The sequence below is a fragment of the Filicampus tigris genome, chromosome 14 (assembly GCF_054856515.1).
Source record: "Filicampus tigris isolate MCC_2025a chromosome 14, RoL_Ftig_1.0, whole genome shotgun sequence".
NCBI lineage: Eukaryota > Metazoa > Chordata > Actinopteri > Syngnathiformes > Syngnathidae > Filicampus > Filicampus tigris.
Genome location: NC_141230.1, coordinates 22,563,853 through 22,582,512, shown reverse-complemented (window position 1 = coordinate 22,582,512; position 18,660 = coordinate 22,563,853). Strand labels below are relative to the sequence as shown.

General features: G+C 42.2%; 1 protein-coding gene across 3 annotated transcripts in view; it reads right to left on the bottom strand.

Annotated features, from left to right (window-relative positions):
* Positions 1-18,660, bottom strand: part of col18a1a (collagen type XVIII alpha 1 chain a) — a 56,299-nt gene that overhangs the window by 16,706 nt on the left and 20,933 nt on the right. For 2 of the 3 annotated variants that reach the window (XM_086051986.1, XM_086051987.1), the window contains exons 3-5: positions 3,333-3,874; positions 1,819-1,902; positions 601-672 (exon numbers count right to left, since the gene is read on the bottom strand). In XM_086051986.1, the coding sequence (XP_085908112.1) occupies positions 601-672; positions 1,819-1,902; positions 3,333-3,874 (698 nt within the window). Of the gene's footprint in view, positions 1-600; positions 673-1,818; positions 1,903-3,332; positions 3,875-10,678; positions 11,114-18,660 lie in introns of those variants that run through there. The other variant, XM_086051988.1, reaches the window with a different exon arrangement.

Here is an 18,660-nt window from a genome sequence, read left to right as displayed (position 1 = left end):
GTACACGTGGACAAGACACGGAATGGCTGGAGGGAGCTTGAGATTGGCTGAGACACAAGGAACAGTGCTGATGAGTACAGCTGGGAACAAAAATGTAGTGCGCAAGCAAGCCATAACAAAGTTACATAGGGAAAAACCATAAAACAAAACTAAAGCTAATCACAAAAACAAAGTCAACTAAAAAACAGATCAAGACATTGAGCGTGTCAGCCAAAACAATATTTTGGAAAAATTAGGGCCTGAGCAATTTCCTTTTTTAGGCTGGTGATGTTTGCAGAACTGGGATAACCACGTTATCGTCTCAGGAGAGATGCTGATTGGATTGAATGGAGTCTAACCTCCCTCTAGTGGACAAATGGCATAAGGACATCATTCTGCGGGACACTTGACAACATTTACTATTTCATGACAAAATAAGAATATAATGACATTTCATCGCCAAATCCCTGGCCAATTCTGATCATTTTGAAAGGGGCCAAAATCGGCCAATAAAATCACCCTATTAAAAGTATTATTTCTGATTTGTCAAAGAGATTAAAACTCATAAGGAATTCATCTCTTTTCACCTCTTCTCCATCCCAAAAGAAAATGGGTCCTCACCGTCCATGTGTGTTTCTCTCTGGTTGGTTTCAAAAGTCTGCTTTCCACATCACCACTCCCCTCTCCTGAGGTCTGAGAAAAACAAGCATACGGTAAACAAAAAAAAAAGAGTTGCAGCAAATACTAACTCAACTGTGTGTCAGTTTTGGGTTTGTTTTCATTTGTGTGCTATTTTTCTATGATTAAATCCTTTCATAATTTCTGTTGTACCATAGAAACACAGAAAAATGTGTCGGGGCGTTCAACATATTGTATTGTCATTATGTGGCCAAGGCGCGCCACTTATGTTTGTTTCCATGATAGCATGTGCTTCATAAAGCTAACATGGAAACTGCCATTGTCACTATAGCAACCGCTTGTAAATGCGTGCTATCAGACTGCTGCAGCGACACGCTCCTACTAGACGGAAGAGAGTTTTGAAAGTCACTATGTCGAACATGTTGCTTCTCCTGGAAAACAGCTGTGACTGAGGTGAGCATTTGCAATGAAAGCAACATCCTGTAATCACAACCCTGTCATTTCCACTCGGAATGTGATTCCCCCCTGGCTGTCTAATACAAACAACACGTGAAGCTCACTTGACAAGCCGTTGCTTAGACCTTCAACTGGGACACTGCGGGATGCGGGAGGGGGGCAGTGTTTTATCAAACAAGCTCAATGGCGGCCTGCGGTGAGGCACCTGTGTTTGAGTCTGGGTGGTCAACAGTGACTAGAATGCTGCAAGACTCTCAAAAACTACAAATTGTTGAGAAATGATACAATGAAGAAGGTGGGGACATAGTGGGGGTGGGGGGGGGGGGTGTCACTGAGAGGGAAACACATACATTTGTGCTGAATCAGCTTGAAGAGCATGTAAACTGGGCTGTCAAAACACCCCAATTTGATCCCAAATTAGCCAAATGAGCATATTTGTGGCCCAGTAAACTAGTAAACTATTTTTTCTAAAATGACAACTCCAAATTTTCCCATTGTTTTCGTGCAAATGTTGACAAATATTATTGGAAAATATTTACATTTATTGAAAATCGTATGAGAAACCATTTTCAATAACATTATGAATCAGTCCAAAACTGTCCAAAAACTTCTGTACATGGATTACTTGTCCTAAAATATCCTGCAAACTTCTTCAACTAGTATTTGCCATCAGTTGTGCAGGCAACGGCATGCTGAATAGATATGAAATATGATATGGTAGGGCAGTTGAAATAGTCCGCTCACCATGTCCGAGTCGTCGTCGTCCTCCTCGCAGTGCCTCTCAGCGGCACGGGGGTCTCCCACCACCCTCAGCTCGCTGATCACACCCTGGGAACGAGACAGGACAAGACGCGAGATGTTACAATAGAATGTCACAGATAACTAAAACAAGGACGACAAAAAGAAAGTCATGCACGGGCACAATATACTGTTTGTGTCATATCATCGATGCCAAAGCACATAATAATAAACATGCACAACAGAAATTTGGCTTGAATTGATCCATGGAGTGAAAATAATTCAAATAAATCCACGGCACACTTGATCACTCACGGGCCCATGCTCATATAATCAATTGGCGAAGCTCCTCCCCTGACATGCACAATGTACCACTAGAAATAATCCATAGAGTAAAAATAAAATGTCATATAATAGATGTCATATCATGAATGTGAAAGCTACTTTGCAATAGACAGTTTAAATGAACAAAAGGACTGAACAACTGTATACATTATAAACATATTATCCAGTGTAAATGCTACTTGGTAACACTTCGACTTCTCAGTGAGCAGCATGGGAATCATTTTCCAAAAATGTGTCTGTCTTCCAAGCAATGCAATCTAAATGTTTCTGAAAGAAGATCAATTTTGTACATGTGGGGGAAGAATTTAAAAATCTTTAAATTCCCAATGGGAAGCACTCATTATTCATTAATTTGGACATATTGAATAGTGCAAATAAGTATTTTTTCAAAAGAGCAGAATGATTTTGTTTCCATATTTAGCAACACAGAATAAATACAAATGAACCAAACAGAAAGGAATCGACTAGGAACAATGATTTAAAGTAAATCCGCTATTCCTTTACTGCTAACATTTGACTCCAAAAAATAACTTGACTGTCTTTTAGCCGTTAACTTTACAGAGGAATGAACTTGAACTGAACTGAACTTGCTGAAAGTACACCTTTGGGCGCACGCTTTTAGTAGCCAAGGGAAAGCAACAGAAACTGCTTAACAACTGAGTTCAGCAGATGTCCGGGTCAAATGAGGTGATTTGCCGCAGACAAATGAAAGACGTTAATTATATGCCCGCGCTGAGGACCTCCAATTACTCGCAGACAGCGTTCGGGAGACTGCCGGGGTGATTCAGAAGAGTCCGTCTGATGCTTTGGATCAGGCTAATTTGAGCAATGAAATCAAATGAGCTATTCAGCTGCAATGTCTCGCATGCTTGATGACGGACGTAGAGCAGCATCAGAGCTGCAAAAACACCAAAAGTTACTTCTGGTTCAACACCAAAGTTTAGGGACGTGATGAGACAGTTTTGCCCCCACTGACTCAATTATAAATGTTTTTGGGTAACAGTACGTGTGACTCAAATGTTGGCTCACAACTCAAAGCAAAACAAATGTATTTGGTCACTTGTATCCCAAGGCACCAGTCAAGAAAATTTGTTACAGTAAGACGTCCAATTATTCAAAGATACGACAAGCTAATCATATCCCCCAGATTCTAACATAAGATCTTTTATACGTACCAAGAACTTGTTGGGATCAGAGCCTCCAGCCTGCCCAACAAAAACCCCGGCGCCAGCTTCCAGCGCCATCTCATCAGGGGACCTTTCGATGCGCTTCACTTGAGGATCTATCTCACAGTTCTGGTAGAACATGACCTTGTCATCCTTTACCGCGATGGCAAAACGGGTCCAGGTGTCCCTCAAAGAGGGTACGAGGAACCTGGCGGCCTCGTATGACGTCTCGGAGTCGGGCTCCGTGTAGTACAAGATGACGTTCTGGTTTCCGCCCTGCACGGGTGACAGTTTGACGCCCACGTACATGATCTGCTGTGTGGCGTCTGTGACCGAGAAGATCACGCCGCCCCTATCGGACGTGGGTTTCAAGTTGAAGATGAGGGAAAAGTCCCGGTAGAATGGGCTCGGCAGGTGGGCGCGAGCCAACTGGCCCGTGTTGGCATCGGGGCCAAACACGTAGCCGTGAGTGGAGTCAGGCCCGTAAACCCGCGTGATCTCATTTGGAGGGGGGTCACCGATCAACTGCAGCAGGGAGACACCGGTGTCTTCTAAAAGGAAGGGGAAAAAAAATGGAAGTGAGACCGCAATTTGCAAAACACAAAAGGCATGCGAAAAGGGAGGGCGGCATGGCAGGTCACAATGTTAGAAGAGCTTTTATTGGGTGTTTGATATTGTGGTGTCATTGTGTCTGATGCAACTACAGTACTTAAGATCATCAAAGCATTTTCACACTCAACCAGCATTCAGAGGGGATGCACAGTCCCCTATTAGCCAAATTTGAACAGGCAACTACTGACTACAAACCTTGCCAATGCAACTCACTGACTTGACACTCAGACACAATCTGAGATATGACAATCTACCATGGAAAGAAAAACCAAGCGATCCAGAACGTGACCTTTCGCAATGAGAGATTCAATGAGTGACCCATAGTAGGATAAGTAGTCCTGGTAATGGATGGTTGGTTCAGAAAAATGTCAAATTCAAAATGTCAATTTCCTCATTGAATGGTGCCAGGTAATTGATGTGTGGTCTTTGCCAAAAAAACTCAGAGACAGTCCTTGTTTGCATTCACGACTGAAGAGATCAAGCGCGAAAGCAGATGTCTCCAATTGTTTGAATTGAGGAAAGTGTTTTTTTTTCCAAGCCTAAACTAGTAAACTTTAGTTGAAAAGGTCTTTGATCGCATTTTATCACAAAACCAAACAAGTAATTTATTTCAAAAGCAAACTTCTCACAACTTTACACTGAAAGGATAAGTATTTCCTTTGTGAATAACAATTTATTACAGGCGAGTGAACTAGAACTACAATCCCTTGAACTAACCACCTTAATTTAACCCTTAATCGTAACTCTTCAAAAGGAGAGACGAGTCACATTGATTGCACGGCTGGTTATATTCTTTGTTGCTGCTTCCCTCAAGATCCTGTCTTGAGTTGATCGCGACCAACATTGGCAAAGGCTTCCCCATAGAATTGGCGAACGTGGCCACTAACACCGACCTCACTGATGACTTTCATGACGTCTTTTATCTTGACCTGTTTTACCCAAATATCTTATTTCACGTTGATGAAACTATTTTAGCAGGGAGTTAACGAGACTACAGACAAGTTTGGGAATGTTCGCGATAACGTAAATATCTGGATTGGTTTCAATGGAGACGGATGAGGTTAGCTGCAGTAAAACCTTTATTTCCAACAAGTTTTACATTGGAGTGGTTTGGTTTTGCAACCACGCAACATTGAACGGCTTTCGTATTAGAACTTTTCAACTAATTCAAACAAATACTGAAGGCCAGTCTTATGGAAGTCAGGCTCATTTGTTCATTTAGCGCTTTTATCTGACACCCCCAGGCCATTTTTGTGAAAACACATTGCCTCGAGACTAATGTAAATTAGTCCCCTGGTTTGGTGCAGCGTCTGCTGAATGACACTGTGCCGTTGTTCAGAGTCCATCAGCTGGGCCCCTCGCACGTATTACCTCATTCCCCCATCTCCCTGGGTGACTGGTGACTTAGTACATAATAAATGAAGCAGGCTTAAGCAACCAAAATATTTACAGAGCACGGCGTGTACGTGTCTGACATCCCACTTCACACAAACCCGTATTACTTATTACAAAGGGTGATGCATCCCGGTGTTTTTACAAGACACGCTGTTACGGGACATCACTTGAAGTTTCTCATTCTTTGAAGACAAGCTTTGGTTTACCGCCCGGCGACTCGTGTTCAAGCTCCATTGGCGGGTTCAAAGCCTCCCCGCCGCTGTGAGTGCTGGAGATCAGTGGAGCTGGCGGTGGGCTTTGTTGAGACCCTAAACACGCAAGGTGTTTGCCCTAGCCCGGGGGTCCCGCTTTGTGTTCAACAACCCTCAACGCAAGTCTGAATATTCCAACATGCTGTTCCAAAAGCAAACTTTTCAATCGGCGCTGACCAACGACCAAGTCAAGCCTTAACAGGACAGCAATAGCACTTTACATTTCCCCATTTTCCAAATGAAGGGAAGACTTTCTCTTAGCATGCGGGTCTATAATTGAAGCATCCCAGATCCCTTTATTAGCGAAGCATCTCACCTTTTTAAAACCGGTATGCGTGGATTGCTCGTTGGCTAATTTGAAGACCTTCAAGATCTTCAAAAATTTAGAGTGGCGGCTAAGGCACTTCATCATCATCACATTTTCTATTCACGTTTTAGGTCGATTCATACTATGCAGAGCCTTTCTAACGAGATATCAGCCAAGTGACAAAGATCCGAATCGTCATCTTTTTTCTTTTCATTTTAGTGAGAAATATACAGAGGCACCAAAACAGGGCAAGGGGCCCTGAGATGAAGGGGGCTCCATGAGACGGCAGACATTGGCCTATATCAATGACAAAGCACGCTTTTAAAACACTAAAACGGCCATGTTGCTGTTGAGAACAACAGCAATCGGGCCCGTTCTGGCCGTTGCTGGCGCCGAGATGATATTTAGTCCACATCGATGACATAACTCTAACCAGATTACCTAATGACACGTGGGGATTCGGAGAGCTCCTAATGGGGACCTCTGCTCGTAGGCTTGTTGGAAATATACTCACAGTACAGTAAAATTATCAATCAGGGCATGCAAAAGAATTAAAAAAAAAAATAACATGAGAGTGGTAAGTGTGAATGTGTATGACCTGTTAGTGTGTTCAAGTCCCACCAACCATAAGAAAAGTTTACTATCGTTATTGGCTAATGGGCTTATAAACGTGTTGAGACAAAACAATCTGAATTTGTTTTTGAATTTGTTTACACAGAACAGATCTACGCTGTTATTAGCCATGTTGCAAGAAGTAAGCCATGTGCTGCCAATGATAATTTGCCTTATTAGCAGAATCATGCATTTGTTGCCAAATGCTAAAATTGACTAACCACACTTAGCTTATTGTAATATTCAGCCAAATGTTAACACGAAGCATTGAGGTTTTTAATGCAATTGGGCTTTCGTTACATTTTTACAATCTCAAATGATTTGTACAAGTACAGCACTATTCCTATTCCCACGTTGAAAAGAACAGGCAACCATGGAGAAATGTCGACTCTTGAAAGAAGCAAGCATTTTGTCCCAACATTGTAAAGAGCAACGGAAGATATTGCCATAATCACAGTGGAACCTTGAAAATCCAACAGCCCAAAGGTTGCCCATTTGACCTTCAACTGACATTTTCCCGGAAAATGACGTGACTTGGTGAATGCCGTCACATCTCACAGCACGTTTTCCCGTTTCTTCGGCATGTTTTTGTACCACACTAGGCCCCAGTATGGCCAAGCCTATACACACAAACAAAGCCATTAGCATTTTAACTGCATTTGTGCATTCTCCAGAGGTCAAGCAGACAGTCACTGAATGGACTAGCGCCATGTTTATGGTGCCCGTTTGTCTTGTCGATAAAGCCGTTTCCTATTATGACAACATTCCAAGATGGGGCTCCACCATTGTGAATTTCCGGTGAAGAAAAGATGTATGCAGCGTGAGAGTGCATAAGTTCATCTTTGGAATTAGGTGTAATCCATGGGAAAACCTTTAATCATCCGCAAAGTCACAGTTTTACAGACTTTGCGTTGTCACATTTTAAAATATCGCGGAGACCTGCTGACAAGGGCAATGATCCTTTCATGTGCCATACAAAAAGATCCGTCTCACAAAGTTGGTGATTCACTGCTGCCAAATAATGGTGACAAAATGAAACATGTGGTGGTTGTTAATTGACCAGTTGATTTATATGTGAAATAAAGACAACACTCATAAGCAATGTTATTTGCCGTTCTCAATGCTACGGGCACAAAATAAGTTTACTGATAAGATTTCCAAGAGACCAAACATTGCATTTAGGAAAATTCTTCCCTCCCAAGTCTAGAGACAAATATAATATAGTTCAAGTAACCACGTTTTGTACCTGTAACTAAAGAAGGACAAAGCAGCCCCTCACCTTAGTACGACTACCATAACAGGATATACAGCATATCTTTTGAGTGGGGAATCCTTGACCACTTTGCATCCTCTGTTCTCATGTGACTGCAACACGAGCCCTGGGGTCAGATGCGTTTCTGGTAACAAAAATTTGGACTGCATTGTGCCCATAAGTAGCACCCCTCTGAGAGGCAGTCCAAGGCAAACATAAATAGGGAACAGGCTATGAACATTTCCATCATGCGATACAATCGCGATCTTTGTTCAACTGAACCCCGGGGATTTCCAATTGGTGGAAGATTGTCCAGACCGTCCTGGCTACTAAATACATATATATGAATGGATACCACCAGTTAAGAATGACAATGGGTGACTGAGTTTAATAGCAAGATACGGTTTTCCACTTAAGAAACATGAAGGTGTATCTTGAGACCAAGATATGAGTGACTAACCATCTTTCAAGCAGACTCGTAACCATATAAAATCATGTAAAAGTCTCATGTTACTTAAACATCCTGTCTTACGACCCCCCCAGAGTAAACAGATCACATTCACAGCTTCCTTACAACGTACATATAGACAGATGGCTGAATATTTTTGTGCTCATAACTCTCCCACATCCGCAGACTTACTTTGTTGAAAATATGTCCATGTTTGATATAGTTGTTCACCCAATAAAGGTAAGCCTATCTGGTCACATTCTTGCATGCCAGGCTATAATTAAATGATGTCGTGGTAGGTGCTTATTAAGGCCCCCAAGCAGACAATGTACTCCTCACATCTAAACAGCTGTTGATAGTGTGGTACTGTCTGCTATAAAAATACAAACTTGAATTGGGTTGTTTCCATCTTTCCAAGAACGCATGGGTTACCTTCGTCTTCGCTGACTTTAACAGACCTTTCTGACAACAGCATTTTTTGCGAAAGTTGAGCGCACATAAAGTCTGCGGGGCATCTTATATGAATAACCAACTGACAACTCAGTCTGCCAACACAACAAGCTGTCAGAAAGATACTGGCGCTGTAAAAAGACCTGCTTGAACACTCACTGATATGAAGTGAAGGAGGAGGGCGGGGCCACGCGTTCGGTCACAGTAATTTAGAGGCACGTCTTCATCACAGATTCTACTCAAGCGGATTGCAAAACATAAGATTAGTACCATCAATCAATCCAACCCCAAAATTGAATTTCACTGTGAACATTCCCATGCCATCAAGAAGAGAGTGATTACAAAATGTTGCCACAGATTAACCCAGACAGCTCATGGGCCAATATTTCAAATGTTAACAAAGCAGGATCCGTTTCAAACAGCCAAAGACACCTCATCTCCACTCAGAACCTGTACAACAAAAATGACGACCAACCAAATGCTTACTGTACATCATGCATTAAAACCTTTTGTCACTACTTTACATCAAGCTACCTAGCCATGCATTTGTATACTTTACCTTCTATGTGTGTGTATGATGATTAAGTTACATGATTTAAAAGGACAAGGGAACAAATACATGCAAAAGATTGCAAGTCGCAAGACACATGCTTTTATAGAATAACAATCCATTAACAGCAATGCATGCTTTGTTGTCTTTGCAGTAATATTCCACTGCACTGTGATACCCATGGGGGATGGGGGGTATATTCTGGGAAGCGTGTAGATATTGGGGTTCAGACAAACTGGGGAGGTAGGGATTTTGAAACTTGGCTTAAATGAATGCCAACATTGGTATTCATTGAAACCAGTCGTTACCTTTGCAATTAAAAACCGACAAGCAATGATACCCATCATCCTCCTCTTCTGGAAGTTGGTGGCACTCCACAGGGAGGCGTCCCTTGTCCAGGAGCGTCCAGCAACTGTCCCTTAAACCTTCACAAAAGCTTCGGCAAGGCAACACCGTCATTGGAGCGCCACACTTGGGTAGCAACAGAAGACAGAAGAACTTCTCCAAACCACGGTGGCAATTTGACCTCAACAACCAAGTCCAGTCATTTAGGAGTACTTGGATTTGGTCCAAGCTGGTCTGGTTGAGATGATTAGGAACAACAAACATTTCGCCAGCCATAAAAGAGCAAAATGGAAGAGCAGGGTCCACCAATAAGCAATGTGGGCTTTTACTAATAATCTGAGGTTTTGCAAATGTTTTGTCATCTTTTTCTGGCGTCCAACTATCTGCAGCTGCATGGGTAGCTACAAATGTTTGACTGCGTTTTAACGGACTTTCCGGTGTTTGTCTTAAGGTATTGCTAAGTGTGAGAGCCTGGCTAGTAGGTAATGCCAGATTATTGAGCCGGTCCTGGGTGGTAAGGGCTAAAAGTGTTCCGTCTGATTTTGTGTCATCTCTATCTGGTTGTGCATGATACATGGTGGGAGTTTCTAATGTAGAAAATGCCATCTGATGATTTTTTATGACAGTGTCAGTGTCAAATCCAGAGTCACCTTCATGTGACGGCGGAACTTCCACTTGTCTCTTGTCCTCAGGTACCCACATACTTCGTGAAGAATTGGTGTCAACAATTCTGTCTGGTAAATACGCAAGGGTAGCCGATTCTTGAGATGGATCTGTCAAAGTGTCAGACTGATTTGCACTCAAACTAAAGGTATGCCCAGCAAGATTATGGCTTTCTTCAGTTCTTCTACTATTTCTCAGAGTACTAGCGCTTTTTTGAAATTTCAAATCATTAACTTCAGTAAGTACACCGTCCCTACTGTCAAACCCGTGAAGGTACCTGGGAATGAATGACTTTTGGGGCTTCCCCACATAAGATCCTGGGTTTTCCAATACAGGTCCCTCACTAATTTCCTCTATTTTGGCAATTTCTGATTCAGACAAAAGACCATAATTAGAATGTCCAAATGTAGACCCAACGTCTGAAACATTTCCTGTCAAACCTTCATGATTAGATCCCCCCGGACTCGTACCTTTTGGTGAAGATGTTTCATTACCAGGTTTACTTGTGCTTGGTGAAATCTCTGTTATGCCTTTGGCTGTTGTATGCTCAAGCTCCACTGTAGGTGCAACTGTAAGCAGTTGAAGAGTTTCGGTAGCCTCCTGCCAAGTCCTCTCAGCACTTTGCAGACCACGACTGTCCCCAATGACCTCTGTCGCAGTACTTGGAATACTCTCGGTTGGTATTTCCCCACTACCTGTGGGACTTCCAGACCCCTCGTGATCCGCTAATGGAGCTGGAGTGGTGGTCCCAGTCCAGGACCAAAACCAAGCATCAGAGTAGACCACACACAGGGTCAACAAAAACAAAATTTCACAATGGGTCCTCATCTTGGGCACATCCACCTGTTTGATCATCAGACTCCCTGAGTCAACTGTGACATGTCCTGGCAGCCGCTACCCTCCACACACACAAACCACACACGCCCAGCAGTGTCTCTTCACACACTACTCTGCAGAGAAGACCAGTGAAGAGAGCACCCCATTCAAAATAGTCAAGGGGGGAGAGAGCAGGAGGAGTTGTGCTCCTCATTGGCTGCCCACACCATATTTCCTCTCACAACTCCTCCTTCCTTTTGTCAAAGCAATGAAAAGTGAGCTCTTCTGCTGACCTATACCTCTGGATTATATGCAATAGTGATGCTTTCAGTTCTTAAAGCAACAGGGGTATCTGTTCCCCTTGACTCACTCTCTTGAAAGCTAAGACTAAACTGCAACTAAGGAGAAGGACTCACCAATGACTTCAGTTTTCTTGTTTTCCCGCTGTTGTCGGTGTACATACAAAAGAGTCAAGTCAAGCCATTCAAGTCTGAAGTGCTCTGATGTCAGATAGGAACCCAGGCCTCGTGTTCTTGTCCAGACTGGTTTCTCATGCAGCCATTGGGATGAGTTGACAGAGACCCTCAACATCACTTCCAACCAGCTTAAGCCCCTTTCGGCAAACATTTCCGTCACTTTAAATACAGGCTGGAATTGTGAGCTTTCAGACACAAACGTTGACATGAATGACCACATACAAGGGAAACTCAGATTACACCAGTCCTGAAAAATGTTCATGGCAATAAATTTTTACTTTACTTTGACGCGTTTCGACTTCTGTACCAATGTGGGTTGCAATGCACCGCAGGAATTGGACCCGCTGTAATGATCAAGCATCTGGACTTTAATGCTGACATTAAAACATGTTTGTGTCCTGTTTTGCACTCTTGAAAACATTGAAGAAACTCCATCCTTGCCAGGCAAAAAAACTGAACTTAGTTTTTAATCACATGGTCAGGCAATTTTTATTTGGATACTTGAAAGGAATCATAAGACAACATTCTACTGAGCAAAAATGATTAGGGCACTCGTGATGGCCCAAATGTCTGCAAGGAATCAGTTGCTTGATCTTCAGTTAAAGAAAAAAATCAAATGTCTGCTGCATTCTTTCCCCAAATTGTGTTAACAGTATAAAACGGATGACGTGCCACATTTCGGGATAACCAAGCCATTATCAATCAATCAATCAATCAATCACATTTTATTTATATAGCACTTTTCATACATAAAAATGCAACTCAAAGTGCTTTAAAACATTCAAAGCAAAACATAGAATTATCTTCAATCAAAAGAAAAGATAAATTATTTAAAAGTTGTTGAAAGCCAAACTAAAAAGGTGTATCTACGTCAAAACTGTCAAAATTGTTGCTTTGGACACATTAAATCCTGACTTAGCAACTTAAAGGACATCTGGATATGTATAACACTAACAAAGTCACACAGGTGTGTACATTATTTTGCATTAAAGACATTTATTTCTTTTAACATTGATTTTGAAAATTAATGAAATGGAAAAAAATGTTTTTTTCCAGCCAGAAGATGACCCCCAAGTGGGAACAAGTGAAACAAAACAGGCACTACTCAGCACAACATTTCCCGTGGCCAGACTCAATGACCTGCATCATCGTTTGTCAGTGTGTTAACCTAAAGAAACAAAGTATAGGAGGGAGCTGGTTAATAAACCTTTAGGTAATAAATACAGCATACTGCCTGGTTGGTAATGATTAGCAGAAAACTCCAGAAACTCCATGAATTCCTTTGCTTCGCATGAATACTATACACGTTTGCATAGCATTAAAGTGAAAACATTTTCATGAGGCAATTCCACTCAAGACTTTGGTTTCCTTAAAAAAAAAAAAAAAAAGATGTGCAGAAAAATATATACGAGGGAGATCGTTTTGTATACTTTTGTTTTCTGAAAAACACCTTAAGATTGTCATGAAAGAAGCCCTCTGTCCAACTTCCCTTTTAAGTGTTCCACTGAGTACAAAGTAGCAATTACAACAACACGAGTTGAAGATTTCCTGTTTTGGAGAGTGGCATTTGGGATTGAAAGAGGTAATTGCAGTCAAAACACTTGAAACGTTCCCTCAGTCAAAGCGAGGGAGAGACAATGTTTTACTGTCCTCCATCACAGTTTGAGACAGCAAACCCCCCCCACATGCCTTGAAAAGACTGAACCCGGGGAGCGTGGTGGGGGGGGGGGTTGTCATGCCTCAGTGAGAGTTGGGCTCAAGATTGACTTCTTTCCCATGGACCTTCTTTCGATTGAGTTCAAATGTTGAAAGCCCGCTGAGCGCGGACCGTATTCCCGACGGGGACACCTGCTCTTTCAAGGGGCCAGCTAACGTCAACAGACAAAAAGAGGAATCCAAAATGTCTCAATCATATGAGCCACTTTGAACATGTTTCCACCAACATGTTGTGAACATGAAACGTCGGCCAAGTTCTAAGAGCTGAGAGCTCTCGAGATGCTTGAGCAAAGGATAAAGTGAAATTCCAAGCCTCCCCCCGCGTGTCAGTCCTCACCATGCCCAGACAATAGAACGAAATTTAAGACCTGGAATGAGTCTGTCGGCTCAGGCCATCAATAGAAATGAATGACTGGCTAATTACAACAAACAACAGAAGCTCGTCAGTATAATCCAGCAGAGGTCAAGGACACCAGCTCATCTGACATTTGATTCCATTTGGCGATTACATTTCATACGCAGAGGTCAAAGCTCAAATGTAGTAAATCTTTCATTGAGGGGACATATTATCTGGAATTGCTTAAATGGTCACAGGACCGCTCCGGGGCTCCAATCTGGCCTGTGAGGGTAACAAAACATAATTTTTCAATTTAAACAAAAACAAAAGTATACTTTTTTTTTTAAATAACTGTTGCTGCTAATTTTCTCCACTGGAGGTCGCGCTGACGACCACTTAAATGACTATTTCATTGACATTCTGAAATTGGCTGCAACTCAGAATTTGACGACTAAATATTTTAAGATGGTAAATGTCAGCTTCAGTTCAAGAGAAGTTGTTTAATGGAACCTTTTTATGTTTCTATTTCAGGTACTGCCACAACTTGTACAGTATGTATTTTCATGTATACACTTACAAGGCAGGGGGACAACTGCAACCTCTTTGCGAATTGTTCCCACTTTGGTTTTTGTGAAGAGTCACAGATTTACAGATGGAAATGTATTCCAATTCAAAGTCATTTTTAAATATGAACTCATTTTGTTTCCTAAAAGAGATATACAGTACCGGTCAATGTTGTGCAAAGAGATTTGCAATGAGACAATAATCAACAAATAGTCAATGTCCTGTGAAAAACACTTATGTCCATTTTTTATTTATTTTTAAAAGGTTTACGTGAATGAGGTTTCCGTTTTTCAGACATCGCATTAAAGTGTGCATTTTTAAAAATGACTAAATTGGACATGCGTCTTTTTCACAGGACAGTGATGAAATGTGAATATTTTCCCAATGTCAATTAATCAATTGCACCTAAAAAAAGGGGACATTTTGGAATTGTCAAGTTTTGTCGCTTTGGCAATGAGTAAACCGGTCCGCCCCACTTGAGATCAAATTGGAGTGGATGTAGCGCCTGGACTAAAATGAATCTGACCCCTGATCTCCCCGACCATGAATCCCCCGCCGCTTGAAGGCATTGCATTGTAGACAGTTCAACTGGTGTCCTTCGCTCAGCAAGAGTAACTGCTGTCCAAACAGAGACAGACGTATGAACCCAGACAGAGGTTACGAAGATTGAAAACACAAAAACAATGGTGTCAAATCTCTGGGGCACTTCATCCGCAAGGCTTTAGGGCAAGCCCCCGAGCCCCCACCCCCCCCCCAACCTCCTGCAACGTCACCGGTGTTATCTCAGCAAGCGAGGGTCATCGACCTCTTCCTGCAAGTCACCGTCTTTTACGAGCGCCGAGGCACTCGCTTTGAAAGGACGTAGGCGCGCAGACACTCGGGCGTGCGGACATATGGCCCAGATACACGCACACAAACAAAAGTCAAACTGCAATCACGCAGCGTGTCACAGCTGAGGCGCAGAGTCAACACAAACACACACGCCGGCTTTTTGCACCATATGCTCGCAAGTTGCAACACAAAGCGTCGCTCGCCTGCCTGGACGCCAGACGCAGAACTCGGTCCAAAATTGTAGACTTTTGTAAATACGTCATGGGTGCACAAATAAAGGCTCAGCTGGAAAAGATTCACGTGTCGGTTCGTAAAAAATCCTTTTCATCTGACTGAGAAATATTGAGAGGATTAGTTGCACGCTTCAATCTTTGGAAAAGGCAACGCAATCACCACCATGGCTCATATGAAAGAGCACACTTACTGTTTTGGTACCGTGTATTTTAATAACAACATGGATCCAAATTCCCTTGTTGAAAACTTTGATTTGAGTCAGTTCACTCTTGGCCTCGAATAAAGATTTTTTTTTTATTATTAGGGTGCAATAAGGTGTGCCTGAATGGGTGCAAGTCTGTGTGACAGAAACAGCACATATGAATATATACTATAATTCCAGCTAGTTTATTTGTGTTATTTACAATGTAATACATCTAACTATATTTAACTTATAAGTATAAAACAAGAAAAGCACGACAGAGAGAGAAAGAGCTTTTGATGCCAAAATAATAATTTAGGGAAAGATAGGTTGCTAAGAACGCATGACTCGAGTCACCCGAGAGCATTACTGCTCTTCCAAAGAAGCGGACAAAACAGAAGTGCTCAAAACGTACTATTTCACAAGAAGGACAAGAGTAGTTTCAACTAATTGGTGAATGAAAACGAATCCTTAACAACTTCTTGCAGAGGAATGACACATTACTCATTAGCCCTTTTCTCATTAGCCGCTTTCCTGGGGCATTGCCCTTGGAAACCACTAAACGGAGCCTTTGGGGCTTTTTCACTGAATAATCAAGCATCCTGTTGGAAAGAGACAGAGCGCCGCGGGGTTGCCCCGCAGTCCTGCTCAGACAAGCAGCAACAGCTTGGCTGTCAGTGTAAATAAGACACATTCCAGAACAACGGGCGAATATGCGGCCTGTGGTGCCCGAACAGCACGCAGAGTACAGCAAAGAGGAAGGGGTGCGCGCTGCCTCAAGGGATCATGTATTCATGACGGGCGTTTGCAGCATTGTGGGACACAATGCGAAATATGTCCTCTTTAATTGCTCGAATACGGGTGGCTCCATGGAGTGTCTGGCCAACTAGCAAGTGTGAAATGAAGTAACTCATCCGCCTAGTTCTGAAAATTTTGCCCAAATACAGTCCAACGTCACAGCTCGGCTTATTTACCTAATAGGCCTACCAGCTGAAGATCTGCCACCATCAGCAAACGTAGGTCAAGCCAAATGCTAAAAATAAGTCATGTGAATCATTCTCGAACCTTGTCACCAACATTATCAAGACACGCCAGAGCTGTTTTGAATTGTACAGATTTGAGTTAAACAGCAACACGTTATTTTTTTTCTCCTCGGCTATCTCATTTTGTCTGCCACTTGAGGGAAGTCCTTTTATTGACTCCAAGTTAAGTTAAAAATACCCACCTTATTGGTACACATTAAAAATTCAGAGGTTGTATCTGATTCAATGAGTCAAATTGACATTTCAATGGCGTCACTAGCCCTCAAAACTCGACTTATATAGCGCAAATTGATTTTTTTGTGAAATATAGGTCAGGTACTTGAGTCACCAATTGTTTTTTCGTCAATGTATTTGTTGTGGAGGATTTTCGAGGCGTTTGAAGTGTTCCTTCCATTTAAAAAAAAAAAAAGTTCCACGAAGGTGGCGGGCACCTGTCACATTGCCACATGCATGAACTGACAGAATAACATTTTTGAACGCCATGTCAATATTTAAAAAAACCAATTGTTTCCGACTGAGTCTGTCAATGGCATCTGAAGACAAAATTTGACTGACTGAAGTTTGTAACATGACAAGAGAATGTTTGGCCAAGCATCGCCTGCTGGCTTTGAGAGAAATGACGGACAAGCGTGGTATTAGTCTGAGCCCTCGCAGTGTTAACAGCTGTTTTCTAGCCATGCAGGAAAATAAAGAAATATTCCACTTTCCCACATAGAGGCCCGCAGGGACCAACCTGTGTGGAGCACTGCCATTTACAACAGCACGTACAAACTAGCGCTGGGCCATATCTGTGAAAAAAGAATGATCGCAATATTATTTTTCATATCGTCCCATCTCAAATATGATCACGATTTTCTGCTTTTGTTTTCAACCGTCAGTTTTGAAGCATCCGGGCCAACTTACTATCTCAGCACCCCTGAAATTGATCACAATCACATAATCGCCCAGCCTTAGTGAAAAGTGTGCTCGACAGAAAATCAATGGCCGAAGGGCCACATAACCTTGACATGGCCCAAAATCCAACGTGGCCCTTCAGCCAAACGTTGCACACTCTGAGCAGTGATTCTTGTACGGACGATAATCGCATTTGACTTCATTGTTCTGAAAATGACCTCATTATTACTACAAATGATGTGTCTTAGTCAGTGATGTATAGTGACAGGCAGAACAATGAAATGTTCTTCTGCAAGATGTCAGGCAACCTGATAGCATTCATGCAATACAACTTTGTTCAACTAAACAGGTCCATATTTCACACCCAGTAAGTCAATAAATTGAGACGAAGTCATCCTGATTTCAGTACAGTATACATAATTATGTTACATTTTAGTTTGGTGGTGCAGCTTCTTATGTAGGTAAAATGGGTGCTTTGGCTCAGTAAAAACCGGGGCTTCTAGTCTATATGTGACAGTTGTAGCACAAAGGCAAGTTAATGCTTGCAGTGTTGTGGGGAAATAGCTCCCCCTGCTGTCCACAATGATGCCTCCTCAAATACAGTACGCCATCATAAATGCAAGCTTGATCTTGCCAAAAGTGATCAGTACAGTGAACCACTGCTATGCTACAACAGTTGACACCATCCCCCCCAAAATGTCATTATTGCCTAATATAGTATATTATACTGTACATATACCACAAACTAAAATCCCCAAACACTTTCATATCATGCCAAACTCATCCCCCAAAAAATGCAAAAATATACACAGTAGCTTACAGGCACAACTAATAAACAAATAGCAAATAGCGCAAATCAGTGAATTCAAGGATAGTGAGCTGCAAACCTAACTATATAACGACAGTAGAAATAAAGCCGTTTGCCATGTAAAAAGACTGCTTCATGTGTGGTAGTAATGTGACAAATTGCTATTGCAGCAACAGCATACGCTACGCTACCTGGTGCAATCTCACATCTTTGCTGTTGGCTGCACGTCAAAGACAAATTTATACAGGTGGTGTCTCCAAACAAAAACACACCTGGTGAAAATCAAACAGGATGTCCAAAAAAGGCCTGTCAACGCCAAGCGGCAGCTCATGCCAGATAAAGCACTTTGTCGAAATCGTGATCAGATACAAAACGACATCGTGCGTACGTAGAGGCATGGATGTCTTCCGTTGTGTGATCGCCTTCGAGATAAATAGATGACACTGTATGTACTCTCAATATGGTGGTCCCGTCTATGGGCAGGCTGTCATGCTTGCGCCTGCATGAAGATGTCACAGCTCAAAGAAAACCGACACCATTTGACAGATTAAG